The sequence below is a fragment of the Alosa alosa genome, chromosome 1 (genome assembly GCF_017589495.1).
Source record: "Alosa alosa isolate M-15738 ecotype Scorff River chromosome 1, AALO_Geno_1.1, whole genome shotgun sequence".
In the NCBI taxonomy this organism is placed as follows: domain Eukaryota; kingdom Metazoa; phylum Chordata; class Actinopteri; order Clupeiformes; family Clupeidae; genus Alosa; species Alosa alosa.
The window spans coordinates 13,848,253-13,863,932 of NC_063189.1; the positions used below are offsets into that span (position 1 = coordinate 13,848,253).

General features: G+C 41.8%; 1 protein-coding gene across 17 annotated transcripts in view; it reads right to left on the reverse strand.

The window, feature by feature from the left end:
* The window catches only part of dlg1b (discs large MAGUK scaffold protein 1b), a 91,734-nt gene extending 82,191 nt beyond the window's left edge, over positions 1-9,543 (reverse strand). For all 17 annotated transcript variants that reach the window (XM_048253602.1, XM_048253591.1, XM_048253579.1 and 14 more), the window contains exons 1-2: positions 8,859-9,543; positions 8,270-8,401 (exon numbers count right to left, since the gene is read on the reverse strand). In XM_048253602.1, the coding sequence (XP_048109559.1) occupies positions 8,270-8,401; positions 8,859-8,877 (151 nt within the window). In that variant the 5' untranslated portion in view covers positions 8,878-9,543. The remainder of the gene's footprint in view (positions 1-8,269; positions 8,402-8,858) is intronic.
* Positions 9,544-15,680: the final 6,137 nt, after the last annotated feature.

A 15,680-nucleotide genomic window follows, 5' to 3' on the forward strand; every position in this document is an offset into this window, starting at 1 on the left:
GTGTGGCAGTCCACTGATTACAGTGGAAGCTAACTGTTGCAGCAGACGCAACGCGAACAGAACACTTCAGTTATGTGTCCAGTGTGGCCTCCCTGTTAGAACTCAGATAGCTTAACTGAAAGAAAATGATAAATGAAAGCAACCCTGCTCCCAATAACTTTTCTTGAGACATTTTCAAAATAATGCACCGGTCTGAAAATATACATTTCTTGTAATGACAATGGTGGGATACCATCTGAGAACAGAGAGAACAGTTCCATTTTCACACAAAGAAATGCATGACCATAAGACTCAATTCAAATGAGAGTTTAACTAATATTGCTATTAGTTATGCAGAACAGGTGGGCACGGGTCATACCGCTACAAATTTCATTTAGGAATCAGTCCATGGTATGGTGCATAAATCAGTCTTTGATTACGGCAACTTCTCACCTCTACATTCTTTTCAGTAGTGACACGGTGACAACTGGTAAATTGGAACCAAACAGGCTATAAATACTATTTAACTTAATAACAAACACAAACCTGAGCCTTAAGCAGAGGTCAAACTAGGCCGCCGTATCCCATTCACTCAAATTACAATTCATGATCATGGAGTAAAAAAAATTCAAAGCTGAATACCGGTAGTTCAACATCAAAAATTAATACCAAGACAGTTGAATGATACCCATTCTTATTTTTAAATATTTATTCATACTTTTACCAGTCCAGCAGTGCACAGGGTTCCACTAATATTGCACAGTGTGATAAGTCATGTGCAATCTGTATAGTCATTTGCTTAAGCTAACCTTGTCACACAACACTTAGTACACTAGTATTACACTTAGTACACTAGTATTACATGCAGCTAAAGATTGGAACTTAGTTGTAAGTCTTATCATTCTGAATCATTTTCTTCCACAATTTTCACAGATCAGAGACCCTCTTCTATGAAATCTCTAGGGTATAAGAATATCAGTGGTAGCTATTGGTAGTAGATAGATGTCCCCCTGAACATCTATAAATACACATCCCTGAGTAAACTCTAAAGATTAGATGTGTGTGGGGCTTGTAGTGGGGTGGCTGCGTTGGCTTTAAAAGGTCGTTTACAGCTGTTTCAGGGTTCATCGGGTTACAATCACGCATGGCATGGAGGACAAGTCCATAGTCTCACGTGAACTGCACCTAACTAGTTTGGTGGTAGTAAACATACAGCATTTAAACGTTAGTCAGGTCAGATGCACATCTAGAATCGATGAAAAGAAAAAAAACATTGATAAATGACTGGAGGGTAGCCAAGTCATGGGATTTCAAATAGGCCTCTGCAGCAATGTCTTTCATAATGAGATATTCCATTGATTTCTGCATCTTATCTGCATGCTGAGTGAGAACTATTCTAGAATCACTTTTTTTCACTCAGTCAATGAGAATATTGCTGACTCACTGGTTATCAAGAGATTGGGGCGAATGTGGGAGAATTTCACAGTTAACTAGCAATAGAAAATGAGTGCTCCTAATTCAAGGCTGGTTGTGCCTAGCAGCCTAGTGGAACGTTGTAAACAGAGTAAGAAACAGCAGACCGACAGAGTTCTTCCATCCATGCATGGCAGAGGTTGGGTGACAGAGCTCAAAATAAGTGGGCGATCACATGGGCCCCTGTCGCGGGGTTAATCAGAGTAAATATTTTTATAATACACGATGGAGGGGGTGATTCCCACCTCTCCGGTTTCGCTTTGAAAGGCTGGGGCTGGGGACACTGTCTCCCCCTTCAAGGGTTTACAGCAGGACGAAACTGAAGATGCCAGATTATTTTTGTCACCCTTACTCTGAATGGAAATGGCTGGGTGACACCCGGCCACATCATAGTGCCTGGTGTGGTGTAAAGTAAGCGAATCACAGTAAAAGATTGCTGACTAAACATCCACATGATGCTCAAGAAGTTACACACTCAGTATTTTCTTCAGACCATTGTGATTTTTGGTGAACTGTGATTTTTGGTGAGCTTCAAGGAAAACTATTTCTACCAGAAGTTAAAAACTGAGAGAAACTTGATTTCACAATTAATTGCACAAGTTCAACCAGCCATGGCTAAAATTCAGTCAAATTCCAAACAGTCCAATAATCTGGGAGTGGCGGGTGCAAAAAAATAAAAATGCAGAAAAATGAGGGCCCGTATCCACAACGCATCAGTAGCTCCTGAGTCGCTGATTTAGCAGAAATGGGCAATGTCAGTCTTAACTTTGGGATTCCTAATATTCTGGATTAAGAGTAGGCCTAATTCGCAAAGATTAAAAGGTTGTTCTTAATACTATGAGAACTAAAAAGCAATGTTTTGGAGAGCAAATTAGGAAGATCTTATAACAGACCGTCCCAAATGTGATATGCAACTGCAATTACTGAAACTAAATTAAATTCTAGGCTACATTAACATTTTATTGTAGAATGTTACTCGTATATCATAAACATGTATTTGAAGAACTGTTTGAATCTGTGGATGGGATGCTCCATTTGTATCCATCATTTATTGTCTATTTATTCATTAATCAGTCTTTGCAGCACTTGGTCTGCAAAGCACATACCCACTAAGCAACACAGATCTAGGCCATCAACAAACAACCACTCAAAGGCTCACATCAATCAATCAAATCTTTAAAAGCAAACTTGTGCATGAGAGTTGACATCAACATCAAAGTTGACATAGCTTTGCAGTCCTTCTCTTATCTTAGGAGTTAGTGAAAGAGTAAAAGAGAAAACTTAGAAACTTTAAGTGCAACACTTAAATGTACAGTAAAATGCATTGTGTTGTGAAAATAGACTCATATTTTCATTGGAGGTCAAAGTCTGTCCTTCTATTCCATCTTTCAAATACATTGTACAGTAGGGTAAAATGAGTCACACTACCCTAAACTTCTTGGAGCATCTGAATCAGTTTAGCCTGAATATGTCGGAAACCACATGTGAAAATATAGAGGCAAGACAGTCTTGACAGGACTACAGGGCCAGCAGAGAGTGAGGAGTCGTCCAGTAGCATTCCTACGAGAGCAAACACAGCCGTATGCCCCCATGTCACCAGACTGTAAACCCAACACACATGGCCCTTCAATCAAATCTCATCCAGACCACTGCACAGCTGACGTCTGCTCAGCGGTACCTGTCTGTCCACTGGCATTTTGAGAAGGGAACGGCAAATACGCACATGTTGGGACGGGAGCAATGTAATAACAGCGTGAATCAGCTCTGTCGATTTAATCTTGTCTCAGGGGTAAATCAGATGCATGGCATCAAAAGAGGTTATGATTCAGGCAAACTATAAATATGCCTCAAATCTACAACTGGCCAGACTTACAGGGAGGTTTAGTGGAGAGTGCTGGTGTGTTTAAAAATCGCTTTATTTCCAGAATAATCCGTGTGTCTGTCATGGGCCGCCGGACGCTGCCCTGGTGAGGTCTAAAAGCTCACCAAATGTGCATAAATGCTCTTAACGTGAGAAAACAGTCAAATTAGACAAAACAGAAAGGTGAAATAAGATATGGGCATGTTTACGAAGCAAAATAAATGTGTCTTGACAGACCAAACAGAAAGAGACCAAGTCAAAAACTAGAAAATGTAATTTCGAGGAAATGACCAGTGCATGAAAATATAAACATACTGTATATTAACATAAAATGCCAAACAAACTTTTATTTGGAAACAGTTGGCAGGAGTCATAGTTGATAACAACTGACAGTTGAAATGGCTGAACAGTTAAATAGTTGAGTAGTTTAAATAGTTAAATTATTTAATAGTGAATTATTGTAGTGAGGACATTTATTTTGAAACAGTTGTGAGCAGAGGAAATTGTAGTCTTAAGAGAGCCAGATTGTATGCTTAAAGCCTGAGACAGAGTATATAGTTTAAAAGTTGAATGTAGATAGTAATGGATGTTGATAGACAGAAAGTTGAATGGATGTTGATAGGCAGATTGTTTAATGGATGTTGATGGATAGTTTAATGGGTGGATGAGTGAATGGTTTGAAGAGGATGAATGGATAGAAAGTTGGATGGAATGTGCCTTATATCCTTGTAGAATGGAGAGACACAGAGAGTTGGCCTAGTTAAGCAGCTGGAAGTTGATACAGGTGCAAATCAAGTTAATTAGTCCATTGTGATGTCATAGTGCTAATGTAAAGTCTATGGGGGGAAAATAAGCTTGTTTTTTGTTAATATCTCAAAAAGTATAAAGTTTACAAAAGTGAAAAATACATTCCTCAAGTGTCCTTTTCAAGACCTACGTTACAAAGTTTGAACGAAGTTTCTACGTTAAACGGTTGAAGCTGAATTAGACGCAGAAATTTGAGAGGAAGAAGAAGAGGAAGAGGAAGAAGAAGAAGAAGAAGAAGAAGAAGAGGAAGAAGAGGAAGAAGAGGAAGAAGAAGAAGAAGAAGAAGAAGAAGAGGAAGAGGAAGAGGAAGAGGAAGAAGAGGAAGAGGAAGAAGAAGAAGAAGAAGAGAACAGTGTATTGTTTTCATGCACTGTAATAATCTCCATGTGAAACCTTATGTTGTTGAAGCCCTCAAAACAAATGGGCGTTGCTCCAGGACCACGACATGTGAAGTCAACGGAGGAGAAGTCCAGTGATGCAGCTGATATCAAATGAAAGCGGAGTAAACCGAGCCAGCAGGAGAATGCAATGGGATGTCACAGGATGAGGATGTCAGATTAGACAATGTGTTGAGGGCCATCAGCCCCACACAATCCAGATAACAAAAGCCCGAGCAGCGTCACCTGTGCACAAACAGGAGGAGTGACAATGCGCCGGCGTGGGAGAGCAAATCAGTCCCATCATCGTCCTCTAGTCTGTGCCGTCTCTGATGCCAGCTTCATGTGTTGATCACATTTCAGCGATTAGGCAAACAATAATAGATGGGGCCCGGAGACAGTGGACGGGTCAGCAACGCAACAGAGTAAAGGAGAAGTGGGTATAGATGGGACAAAAAAATTTAAATAAGACTCTGTATGGAAGTTTGTTTTAAACACACTGTGCATTTTCAGTAGTAGTAAATGCCGATAAATGTATCCACAGAAATAACGATGCCAGCACTGAAATTAAATTAGACATCACAATTGTAGCTAAAACCTACCCATTTGGACACTTGCCAGCCTGACATCAGAGAGCATAAAAATCACATATGGCAAACTGCTCTCAACAGTCTACTTAAAAGGGCAACTTGATTATGTGGCACACTTAATGCTCAGCTATGAGGACAACGCATCTATCATCCTAATCAGCATCCCCATAACCCCAACCTGTTTACCCCCATTACACCCCACCCACACTCTTCACTCTACTGAGTCAGTATAGGACGCCAAGATGTGAATATGTTCCAATTTAATTTATTATTCTTATTCATCCAGCTACCTGAACTTGGAGGGGTTATCACTTGTTACTCTACACCAGTCACCACCACATAAAGAGGGTGCAAACAGAAATGCATGTGAGCGACTTCACACTTCTAGAGTCTCCTCCTGGTTTGAGGGGGCAGTTGATGTTACAAATCAGAGCCCTCTTCAGAAGCACAGTGTCTTTAGGGTAAGTCAGAGACGGCGTGAGTGTCCCGAGACTGAACAGCATGCCCTGACTGCATACAGCCCGCCGAGCCAGGCCAACTCTCAGTACAGGTACTTCCATGTTCCGCCCTTCCTTCCTTCCTCGACGAGCCAGTCACAACAAGTGGTGAGGTTATCTGTTGTGGCTGCGGCCCAGGTCTCTGATAGGTTCATGTTCGCCGTGCTAGCACAGGGGAGCCGACTGTGGCAAGACCCTCCTCACACAGAGCACTGTATTGATGTCAGACAAAATGGGCCTCTGTCGCCAAGGGTTACCATTACCGCGTTCCACAGAGCCTGACTATACTCCGTGGCCCCAGGACAGACAGTGGCCACCCGATCTTTCCCAAGCACAGAGCACTCACTATTCACGAGTCCTTGTGCTACACAGTGCTGAGTTATGCAAACAGTCATTCTGTGATATGACTGAACAGAACAAACTAAAGTCTAAAGTTCTGCTCCTGTGACATCCCCTGTCTGAATCTTCCACTGATTTGGCAAGTGACTGAACTGTTGGTGCTTTTTCTAGGAGGAGTGTTTGAAAGCACCGGTTTCTTTTTTCACTGTTCCAATTATAATGACTAGTGGAATTGAGGGCCTGCAAAAAAGCTAACCATATAGAGCGAGCCAGTGAAATTAAAGGCCTGTGCAGCTGTGCCAATGTGAGTTTGCTTAGAAGGAAACAACTTAAATTTGTTATTTTTTTCCCCCCCTAGCATGGCACAATCTGATTAAAGAATGATTTTGTGCAGCTTTCAAGCGGCAAGTAAAAAAGATTTAAGGGCATTATTTTCAGCATCAGTTCGGTTTCAGTCCAGTAACGTCATTCCCTCCATCACTGATATGCATGTGCTTGAAGTCGAACCTGGCGTATCCTCCGAGCCAAATATAGACGAGAGTAGCAAGCAGGCAGACAGGCAGGAGGGGAGGCAGGCAGGCAGGCAGGCAGAGGAAGACTTGCTCTGCTCCTGTTAACTCTTATTCTTGTTACGCAGGGAGAGGGAGGGAGAGAGAGAGAGCGAGAGAGAGAGAGAGAGAGAGAGAGAGAGAGATCAGTGAGATCCACTGGTCATGGAGTCAGACTGCAGTGCTGAGTCTGACTTCTGTTGCTGCTGCTGCTGCTGCCACCACTGCAGCTCTCTGGGTGAAAATGCCATAAATCATCAGTGCTGGGGGATTAGGACTTGGGTAATCATGTCAACAGACAGATTACATTGTGTTTGTCCCTTCGTGTACACATCTTGGGGTAAGAGTCGAATTGGAAAACTGTCATTCAAATTCGTTTTTCATTAGTGACCATCTAATGCAGCGGGGGGCGCGTGTGTAAACAGCTCCCACAAAGTGTATGGCGCTTTTTTTTTAGGTGGGGCAGAGGGGGTATGTACAGTAAGCATGTCCTGTGTACACAACAGTTTGTGTGCGTGTGTGTGGCAGTATGCATGCATGTGACCATGTTTGCAATGTGGCATGGCTTCACATGTCATAAACCTAACTGGCAAGGTGTCAAGTCCACCATAATGCAGCAGTTAAACTGCCTGCAAAAAAAGTCATGGAGTGACTCACACTGTCTATCTGCCAAAAGACCAAAAGTACAATGGGAAACGTGCAAATGCTATAAGTAGACTACTAACATATTCTTAACTAGCCATACGCATCTGTTACCAACACAGCACAGGTTTTTCTCCCAAATTAACTCGACAATATATGACATTTTTAAGTCACATTTGAAGGTCATTCATGTGAGTACTTTCAAGTGTAGGAAAATCGACAAGAGAGGCTTATACCTAGATAGATAGATAGATACTTTATTGATCCCCAGGGGAAATTCAAGTTCCTTATTCAAATTCAACCTTAACTTGAAGATACTAAGACATGCTGGCAGACTGCCAAATAAACTCCTGTGAAACTCAAACAGGACTTTCAACATTCTTCCTGGCTCGTTGGTCTCCATGTTTTGTTTGCTGTCAGTTAGTCTGCAAGGAGAAACTCTAGCCTTGTTTCCCAGGGATTACTCCTGCTTCTTACACAGCAGACGCCCATCATAAGGGCATGTTTACCTTTGCTTATACTAACAAATAATCTACAAACTATCTTTCAGCTACAAAGCTAAAACTTCACCAAATAAAGGAAGCCATCCTATCGAAACTGCACAAAACTGAGAAAGATCAACACAACAAAAAATTAGCAAGGATAATGTATTTCTTTTAATGTATAACTTGTGCCACCTTTTAACACTGTGACACCTTTGATAAATGAAGACACAACCAGGCTCTCCTACACTGATTAGGCTAAATGCTGGTGATGCAACTAAAACTGTGATTAGAGTAAAGGGCATCTCTCACTAAGCACAGGAAGACTAGAAATGCAAAGATCCTGGGATGGGGGACTTTATTACCTTACATCCTAGTGTGATCGCCTGTGACTTCCACATATGCCTGGGAGTAAGGATCCATAGACAAAGGAGCACTAGATGGTAACTAGATAATAGGCCTACACTTCAAAAGTAATGGCATAGGTTCTCAACAATTCCCTGATTTTCAGCACTTGTAGGCTACAGAAACCGAGACAGTTACTCAGAGCAAGACTGGTATCCCCGTTTTAAACTTCCTTCATTAAGACAAGAGGAAGCCTATTGACTAGGTAGCCTACCCCACCAAGGTTAATTTAGAAATGAATGAGCAAAAGCATTTTAGAGATAATGTACCTATAAGTGCCTGAAAGAGGTTACTCTGGAAGATGTCGATAACCCTTTGGATGGAGTGTCTCAGTTGTCTGTCCTCTGTGTTGTTCAGTTTCGTCCGATATTCTTCCAGGAGCATGAGAGCTCGCTGTGCGTCTAGAGAACAACCACAAAAGTTTGTTAGCTGCAGCACTTGGGAGGCGTAGGCTACATACAAGGCCAACACCAACCTTACAGCCTTTTCCTTCAGCTGCGATCAAACATGAGACAGTCAGTGATAGGAATGTATCAATTCTGTTTTTCAGTTCTGTAAACATTAGGCATCTGCAGAAGCCAGAAGTTGATTTACTTGAAACAGTCACGAATACACATCATGTTAAAATCACAGCTGTAGCCTATCGTCTGACTCGACAACTGTAATATCACTGTGAGACCAGGTATACGTCTCGTGCTAAATATACATCTCTCTGCAGACTTCTCGACTATGACCACATGCACGGTCACTGGCTAGGGAAGAGTTATAACTGGGTGGTCCCAATTACTACATTTTCAGCAGTAGTGTAACTGTTCTCGGCTGAGTTTGCGACAATTGTATCACTGAAGGACCACTTACCTTTTTTTCGCACGGGCATGATTAGGCTGAATTGAGCCAAAATGTATCCAGCTAGCGGACCAGGCGCTGATCCGAATGTTAACACACACGACTACCTCCTGTTTCTGGGCGTCCAACCCTAGTGTCAAGGGGTAACTGAAGTGCCTTTTGCATGTAACCTGCGGATTTCACTTAGAATAGCGATAGTTCAAACAGATCGCTACGGAATAAAAAGAACCGCCACACTGGGTGGGCGCCCAGGTCCCCGCTAAACACAACAGCCACCAGCGGTACCACCACGAACCAACTAGCAGCTGCACTTCTTGAACCTGACAGCGTTGAAAAAGGGACGCCACGACACCACATATGCAATAGTAAGTCCTCTTCGTAAAGGGTCCGGACAGTTCTTCAGTTCCATTCAAGGCCGACGAACACTTCCATTCAACCGCCAAGATCCATGTTTACTTTGTGCAATGCTAATTTTGCTCGCACTAAGAATAATTTGAGATTTTGCCGTCACTGACTGCCAGAGGATTTACAAAACTCAAAATTGCAAATCCAGTTCAGTGGCACATACAAAATTGGATCCGTTGTTTCGCGATTTTAATCCTCACTTCCGCAGTCGTCCTTTCGGTCCCCCCTCTGAAATGAAAGATTGTTTTCCCTCACGTCAAACTTCTTCGTTATCTCCTCCTCTTTTTTTCTTCCTATGTGTCAGAAATTCCAAACTTTCCTCCAAAATGGCGTCCTAGGGCTGGAAATGTAACACGTGACCCCAAACCCAACCCTTGACCACCCAATCATGGGACAGTGTTACCCTACCTTTCAGCTTAGGGAAGGTGAGACTAAGAGTTTCTTAAAGGAGACAAACATGAGCAGGATATGAGTTCGGGACATTCGGTTAATAATGCTTAGCTATACTTCAAACACGGGGAAATACAGGCGCTAAGATTGGATCCTTTCCCAAATTGGCTACTTAAGCAAATTGCTGATAAAGTTGTGACAGACGAAGGCCTGTTTTATTCTTAGTTGCAAGCCTGTGTAAATGCAGTTGCATGAAATAATGAGGGACTTATTGTGATAGAACGACGAAACAACTGTATTTTAGGATAGGCCTAATGTAATTTTCCCTCTGCCAGCTTAATGTTTTTTCAAGATAGGCCTACTCACATGATGTAGCCTTGGCTAGCCTAGGCGTTGACATACCCTAAGAGTAGACCTTAGGTTACACCTAAATCTGACAAACCCAAAGCATGGAATAAATTCATAGCATAGGTGAGTTAAGAATAGGCTATTTAATAAAAAGTAAACACCATACTTATAAGTCTATGAGTAGGCTAGGCTGAACGCACAATTATTATTATTCACATTAGCCAAAATATATGTTCACTATTTATTATTTTCCAAGGCAATCTTGGTTTTGATCATCTAATCATTGTCCTATCATGAAAGAAATAGAAGAACAGTCTTTTGTTGTTTGCTTCAAATGACAATCAAGATGAGATTGAGTCATTTTGACACACACACAAAAAATCTATAAAGTGAGGTGCAGTCATCCACTGTATCATCTATATTCCTGGCATAAAGTCGTTCATTTTTAATAAGAACCTTTAATATAACCCAGATCCACTACCCCTCAAGAGTTACTGAATGGTCACCTGAACTGTCTTTTTGTAGGTTAGAGACTTGGTCGGAGGTCTATAACGTTTACCTGGCATGTGGCTATCGCATGCCATATAAAAAATACTTTCATCCCAATAGTGCATAGACACAAACAACTAAAGCCCTGGCCCAGATTGGAAAGCAGTGGTAAAAGAGTGTTATATTTTTAGATGCTCATGTTTTATGAATAACCCTCCCTGAACGACTGGGTCTATGCTTGGGTAAAGTGAGCAATCCTTGCATTGTACCAAACCACCATACTGCAGCCAAAATTCTTTGCTATTTTATTGAAAACTGAGTGAATATCTGGAGCTGAAGTCTAGACTGAGCAAGGGCTCACTGTTTTCATCGTATTTCGTCCATAAATGAACCACAAGCACAGCACAATTAATTACTTTCTGAATATCATTCTATAGGCATTATTGCTATTTAATTGGAAGTGTTTACATGGAGGAGAATCTCTAATGTAATTTTTACATTGTTTAATGGCAGTCGTAAATCACATTATAGAATCCATCATTTGTCAGAACTATCTGGCCTGCTTCAAAATTAATATGATGATAGCAGATGTAGTTTTATCCCTCTCATGTGATAAAACTGTACATAATTAATCTTGGCATAAATCTGGGCTTTGGCAACCACACGTTTTAATGTGTGGTCGCATTTGTCAGCCACAAGGCAAGCCAGACTGCCTGAGCAGTATTAACAGGGGTCTCAGAGCACTATTGGCAGCATCATTGTTGTTTCTCTTCACTGCTTTTGGTGAGTTTGCATTTGTGCAAAGAACCTATTCATGGCAAAATCATGACATGGTTTTATTTATCTTTTACTCATTTAAGTCCCCACAGTATGTTACCATGGGGACTTAAATACTAGTGTAAATAAGCTGTTCAACCTATGTGACAGACTGCATATTCAGCAATTTTAAGGAATTAGAATTACAGCAGACCAAACTTGCTTCACATAACACACATTTCTTATGCGGTTTTAAAATTGTATTTCTGTCCCAAAATTGTTTATAAATTGAGTTGTTGAGTTGCCGGCACACAATAAATAGATTACATATAACTTATTAATCTAGTTCAACTATGTAAAAACTGGGAAAAATAAATCACACAACCCAATTCTTACTGCTTGCACTCATTTGAACACATTAGCATAGACAAATATTGAAAGGCAATTAATCAATCATGACACTAATTTTAACTTGTTTAATTTGGAAGCAAACTTGTGAAACCCACGTACTGAATCAGCTGTTTTTTTTTTTTTTTTAATCTATTTGTGTTTGGTATGCACATTCCCACAGAGTTGCAATGATATTAATGTCATTGATAAAATGTTTGAATGGACACAATGGTACAATGGCACTATTTCAAGCACACAACAGTTGACAAGAGCTGTGGCAAGTCTGCTTGTCTGTGGAACCAGAAGGGATTTCCTTGTAATCTACTCAAGCCCCTTGGTTCTCGGAGCACAAGAGATGACAGTCCAGGGCTGGGGCTTAAAGTGTTGTGAATGGCCAGATGGTGCTATCAAATCCTACCTTACATCATAAAATAAGTCTGTTAATTTAATCCTGTCCATAGCAAGTATTAATACACAAGAAGGCAAACCTTATCCACCTCTTACTTGGAGCTGATTGAATGAAGATGTGAAAGTTATGAGTATTTCTCTTGACACATCACAGAGAGGAGACACAGAATAATGGCTTTGTCTCAAGGAATGGATGTTGTGGAAATGTATCAGGTGCATTGCAAAAATATGAAATGTAATATGCCATTTACAGATTTACACCATTCTGTTATACTTGATAGTGATTTGTCAGGAAATGCAACAGTGCAATTTAATCAAGTCATTGAGGATTTTAACAACTCAACTGAGGAGTCCAAGGATATTTTCCACTATTTTTTGCATTAGTCTACCATATGGGGGAGAAACCCAATCATAATACAACACTCCAAGTTCATGCTTTAATGAAAACGCAGTCCACAAACCGGAATTCTATTCTAGTGTTTTCTGATGAAATAGCCATTTGATCCTGTTTGGTATTGTGAACACAGACACATAAGTTATTGATAATTAGCATAGACCTCAATGTATATCGTTTACAATTATGATGAAAACAATGCTGTTCTTGTAATGCTTGGGCATGGAGCTTTACAATAAGCTGTCTTCACTTGATTGCCACTCAATTTCAACTAATCCCTGCCTTGCAAAGATAATCTAAAACAATGGCTTTAACTAGCTGCTTATTCTAAGGGATTAATCCTGAAATGGCACACATCAAACAATAAAGCAAATAGACAAGTGTGAAACGTCCCGATTAGCTGTAAACAGCCAGACACCTGCTGTGGCTTTAGCTGGGGGATAATAATTCAACACGCTTAATGGAGTCCATTGCTATCACTTACATACCCATCCAGTGTGGTACCCATGATAGCCATCCTGTGACATTTTCAAGCAATACTGTACATTGAATCTTAGTGTGCACTGCTCAGGACTGCAGTTGTGAGAGAGAAGCATCAGTGCAGTGGCTAACAGTAGACACTCGCTGTGACACTCTTTGCCATTAAATGAGGAAGTTCACAGCAACAGGCCATGGAAAGTCACTCTTCCGCCATACTCTAACCACTGTAACAAGGAAAGAAATTTCCTTGTTAAGTCTGATTGGTCTAGTTTTGTGCAGGTCCTTCCCAGACTCAAAGCAATATCACAGTCTTTACTCATTGTAGCATTGTCTTATTATTACCCACATATTCACCCACACATGCATGCATGCAGACAGACTATCCCTATCTTTAGCAGTTGCTGCAGGGTGGTCTGTTCTCTGCTCCGTATGTAGAATCCCGCCTGGTCTGGATTACATGGGTTTAACAGCATAGGTGCAAAAAAGACCAGGGGAAATATGAGCAGCAGGTCTATTACAGCATATTTGGGATGACCAGATGCTCGGAGAGTCACTCATCATTTTGTTAATAGATAATCTGTCTCCCTGTGTTTGGGTGCATGTGTGTGTGTGTGTTTTTCTCCAGCCTGTACAGGAGCCATGTGACATTTCATTAATAGAATGCCCATACACATGTAGTGGCCTTTCTGTGTCTGTCTGTGGCCATATGTCATCAACCTCCCACCCTCACCCACCCCTTGCCTGAATCTGGTTGGCAGTTGCTCTGCCAGCCTGTGATAGCTTAGGTATGAGCTACACCAGGCGCGTAACTGAAGCGTTCCGTTCGCGACACGTAAAATACATTTTAGATGAATGGTCTATTTTTTTCGAACGTACGCCCCACTGTCACGTCTGGTGTAGATACTTCCATTGATTATAATGGAAGCTAATTGTTGCAGCAGACGCAACACGAACGGAACGTTTCAGTTACGCGCCTGGTGTAGCTCAGCCCTTAGTCCACACACTAAGTGTAAACATCAGAGAAATGGCATGTGTGAAATTCCAGTCATTGCTGAAATTCTTGCGTAACCGAGAACACTCCTCCATGGCCCTTGAGGTCATCCCATTCTCCTCTGATAGGGTCATTGTTTTCAGCACAGACCAGAGAATAAGGGCGAGGTGGTGAGACCAAGGGGGCAACTGAATGCTGACACATGGGAACAACAAATACTTTGATATAGTAATATAATTATATAAAACATGTAAATATGGGTTTACAATAAGTGAGTAAAATCATTTTTATTTGACATAATCATATACCTTATATTTCATCTTTAATTTGTTTTTTTTTTAATAGTGTGTGTGTGTGTGTGTGTGTGTGTGTGTGTGTATGTGTATGTGCGCGCATATGCATGTGTGTGTGTGTGTGTGTGTGTTTAGACTTCTAACCATACAGGTAAGGGAGAGGCTAAAAATAACCACAATAACTAAATTTAGACTGAGCTTCTAGAGCTGAGCTTCTTTTCATTGTCAGGCAGCACTACACTACACATCTTCTTTTGTTGTTTTCTGTAACCAATATGCTCTTTCACATTATGTTTTTTACTGATTGGTTGTTTTGTTCAGCATGAAATCAGCCAGAGGGACCCATGTCTCACATCTACACTAATCAGAAATGACAATGGGAGCCAACAGCTCACTATTCAGAACACGCATCGCCTTGCAATTAGATCACTAAAATTGGAGTTGCATTGTCAGTCGAAAGGATGTCATTGATTCTGGAGGCAATTAAATAAATAATCCGCACCGAGATGATTCCAACACCCATACTTTCAATTATGGACATATCAGTGTGGATTGCCAGCTGATGACCTTTCTATTGGCAGAGGAGGAGAGGGAGAGAGAGCATGCGGAAACTGCCAACTCAGGCTACGTGTCTCGGCAGACTCCAGCTACAGAAGTAGCTTTGCTGGATAATCCGCGAGGAAAGACAGGCAAATCCCATTCAAGATCCCACAGTGTGATTCCAGTCGACCCAGGCGTTACAATTTGGGCGTTCACTGGGCCAGCATGGCCCTGACCACATCCCTCAGGAGGAGAAGGAGCCGCCATGCCGCCCAGTGCGCCCACCAGTGGAGACTCGGGGAGCTCTCGGTGAATGGGCCCTGATCACAAGGCCGCCCCCGCCCTGCAAAGGGACGCACACAGACTTGTGGTGTCTGGTTGCACCTGAAAAGAGTGAATGTGAAAAGCAAAGACAATGACTGTGCAGAATTTCTGGGAAACACAGTTTGCTTTCTCTCTCTGTCTCTCTCTCTCTCTCTCTCTCTCTCTCTCTCTCTCTCTCTCTCTCTCTCTCTCTCTCTCTCTCTCTCATACACACACACGCATATAGGAACACAAAGACAGGCACATACACACTGACATCACTACTTTTCTTTCACACATACATGCTCGATTTTGACTCTTATTCCTGTCTTTTACTCCTCACTTAGGGATGCACTAATGCACAAACACACACACATCAAAACACACCCTTAGATGCGCTTTCCGTCCTCCAAGCACCTAACATGCACTCACCCACATGCAAAACATGGTAACACTGCCACCGGAGCCTCTTTGGCTGTGTCCCAGACAGCACAAAAGCTCTTTGAGTTCCTGAAAGAGAGCTCAACTCAGCTCAGCTTGGCCCAGGGGACGGGCCTGACTGCAGCTCACAGAGAGAGGGAGGGAGAGAGAGACGGAGATGGAGACGGGCAGAGAGAGGGAGTAGAGAGAGAGAGGGAGAGAGAACT